At 33.0% G+C, this 2,426-nt stretch overlaps 1 protein-coding gene across 1 annotated transcript in view; it reads right to left on the reverse strand.

Moving 5' to 3' along the window:
• Positions 1–1,104: 1,104 nt before the first annotated feature.
• Positions 1,105–2,426, reverse strand: part of LOC108972330 (sodium/potassium/calcium exchanger Nckx30C-like) — a 36,095-nt gene continuing 34,773 nt past the window's right edge. Inside the window, exons 4-6 of the mRNA XM_018938868.1 lie at positions 1,626–1,880; positions 1,294–1,430; positions 1,105–1,207 (exon numbers count right to left, since the gene is read on the reverse strand). Coding sequence (XP_018794413.1) covers positions 1,105–1,207; positions 1,294–1,430; positions 1,626–1,880 — 495 coding nt within the window. The remainder of the gene's footprint in view (positions 1,208–1,293; positions 1,431–1,625; positions 1,881–2,426) is intronic.

Consider the following 2,426-nt stretch of genomic DNA (forward strand, 5'->3'; position numbering starts at 1 on the left):
TATTCCCAACTAATTGCTATCATCTTACTTTTTTGCGTGTTCGCAATTTTGTCACTGAAAAAGGAATAAAACACCAACTGTTCGCGAAGGTACTTAACAGAAGCTGTCTCCTCAAAAATAATTAATTAAATCATTGCAAAAAACCTTAGTATTGCTATTACCCTAAGGTCAGCTCCAGTAACATAGAACCGAAAGTTGTTTGAGTGGAACGCTTAAATCTTTCTTTGGACTAAGAATAAAGGATTGCTTTACTTAAATGAAAATGTGCATTTAGTTGTCCAAAGTTGCGTTAAGACTGTGATTGCATTAAAACAGCTCCTATATTTTACGAAAGAACGTTCGAAGGTTAACACTTTTGGAAGACGTTTTTAAGGTATATATAATGCAAGGCAGAAACTCCCAACTTTTCGTATGGAGGAAAAAAAAAAATTAATAAAAGGCACTGGGGCCAACTAAATGATTAACGAGTGCTACTAAATTTTTTTGCATTATGTTTTGGTTAGCTTTCGAACAACAAATTTTGTAAAAACAATCCTTAAGGGTCAAAAGTCTATATATTATTTACATTGTTGCCAATTTTCACTAAAATAAATTTGCTTTACTGACCTTCTCTTCATTGAAAGATTAAATGTGGAAATATTTATAAAAAAATATTTCTGTAGTTAACAATTTTTTTGGAAATTTCACATGAAATTAAGTATATTGCATATTTAGAGGGAAACCAAGATCGTTTCGTGTCAGTTGCTGAAGCAGTTCTGCTTTATGTTCGAAAAATTCTATCTCTGAGCTCTTCTCTTGCTAATTTTTCATGAGCGCTTCTTAGAGTTCCGAGCTTTGAGCTCCCGTCTTGATAATTTTTTTGTGCTGTTCCTCAGAAAAGTTTTAAATGATTTTACCCGTCAGTGACTGTATAAAGTAGACAAAACTGTAATCAAATAAAAGCTAGAAATAATAATGTACAACAACAGAAGGAACTCGGAATTTTTTCTGCAATAAAATATTGACCTCTCAGCAGAATTCCCTAAAATTATTTTGGAAAAGTTTTTATGCTCTTACAAAAAAATCAACTTAAATTGATACTATCAAAAGCCAGAAGCTTTATCTCTACAACTTCAGAATGCAGATCTCATCGTAACTTAGTAGCAAAATATAGACTTCATGCTGACTCAGCATTGAAGTACAATAATCAGCAAAATACTTGTCACACCTATTGATATTTACCAAGCATAATTCACTAAAATCACTCGCACTTATACATTTATAAAAAGAAAGGTAAATTGAAATGTTACTTACCCAACAGTGACGTCGAAAATATTGCTACCAACTGAACTGGAAACCGCCATATCACCGAATCCCTTACGCGCCACAATCACCGACGTTATCAAATCGGGTATTGATGTGCCAGCGGCAAGGAAGGTCAAACCCATTACCTATGTGGTGCAGTGAGTGGGGAATAGGAAAAAAACAGTTAGCAAATATTAAAAAGCAATGAGACAATGTGTGTAGATAAGACTAAAATAAGTAGAATTATGAAAAAATAAAAAGAATGACCCACATTACACATACATATGCACACACCTATGTATATAAAGTTTGTATATGTGTATGAGTTTAGAACTACTCACCTCGGGTGGAATGCGTGCCGTATCGCCGGCTACGTTCGCCCACCACACCATCAGATATGAGAAGGCAGCAATCCATAGTATTGAGCCCATGAACGTGACCGGGTAGTATTTCTTGCCGCGCGGTGTACGCGTATCGGGCAACGTCAGCCACATGGGTATTAGCAGTGGTGCCACCATTATGTAGGTGAGACGTTTGCGGGCAGTATCGGGCCAGGCCATGCTCAGTGGTTCCGGCTCATCTTCAATTTCATTGGCCTAAATTTTGCAGTTTCAATTTGGTATGTGATTTTGTTGTTTTTAATTTTTACGTTTTATTTCATGTTTGTKTGTGTGTGTATGTDTGTCGGGTATGTTGGTAATTGGGTTTTTTTTTTAGTGTCAACATTGCGTTCGTTACAAAGGGAGTATTTTTGGAGGTGGACAATTTATTGTTGGTTATGGGAGAAGAGGTGTAAATGAGAATAAAAATTTATTAGYAACTGTTATTTTGAAATATTTTACCGTATTGTTAAATTTTAAATATAACTTTGTGATAAATATATATATATGTAGATATTAGTAAGTATTTAATTTAAATATGGKTTTTAATAAATTTACAAAAGGATCTTAATTTGGTTAATTTTGGCAAAATTTTGTTATAAATGTATGAAATTTGTATTTATATTTATAAAGAATATTAATCGTTTATACAAAATGCAGTAAATGACGTTTTGTGAAATATGAAATTTTATAAAAAAAAATTATTTGTAACAATTATTTTGAGAAAAAAATAATGGATTTTTTTTTGAAAATGGTTGCGCT

The sequence above is a fragment of the Bactrocera latifrons genome, unplaced genomic scaffold (genome assembly GCF_001853355.1).
Source record: "Bactrocera latifrons isolate USDA-ARS-PBARC rearing strain unplaced genomic scaffold, ASM185335v1 scaffold_393, whole genome shotgun sequence".
NCBI lineage: Eukaryota > Metazoa > Arthropoda > Insecta > Diptera > Tephritidae > Bactrocera > Bactrocera latifrons.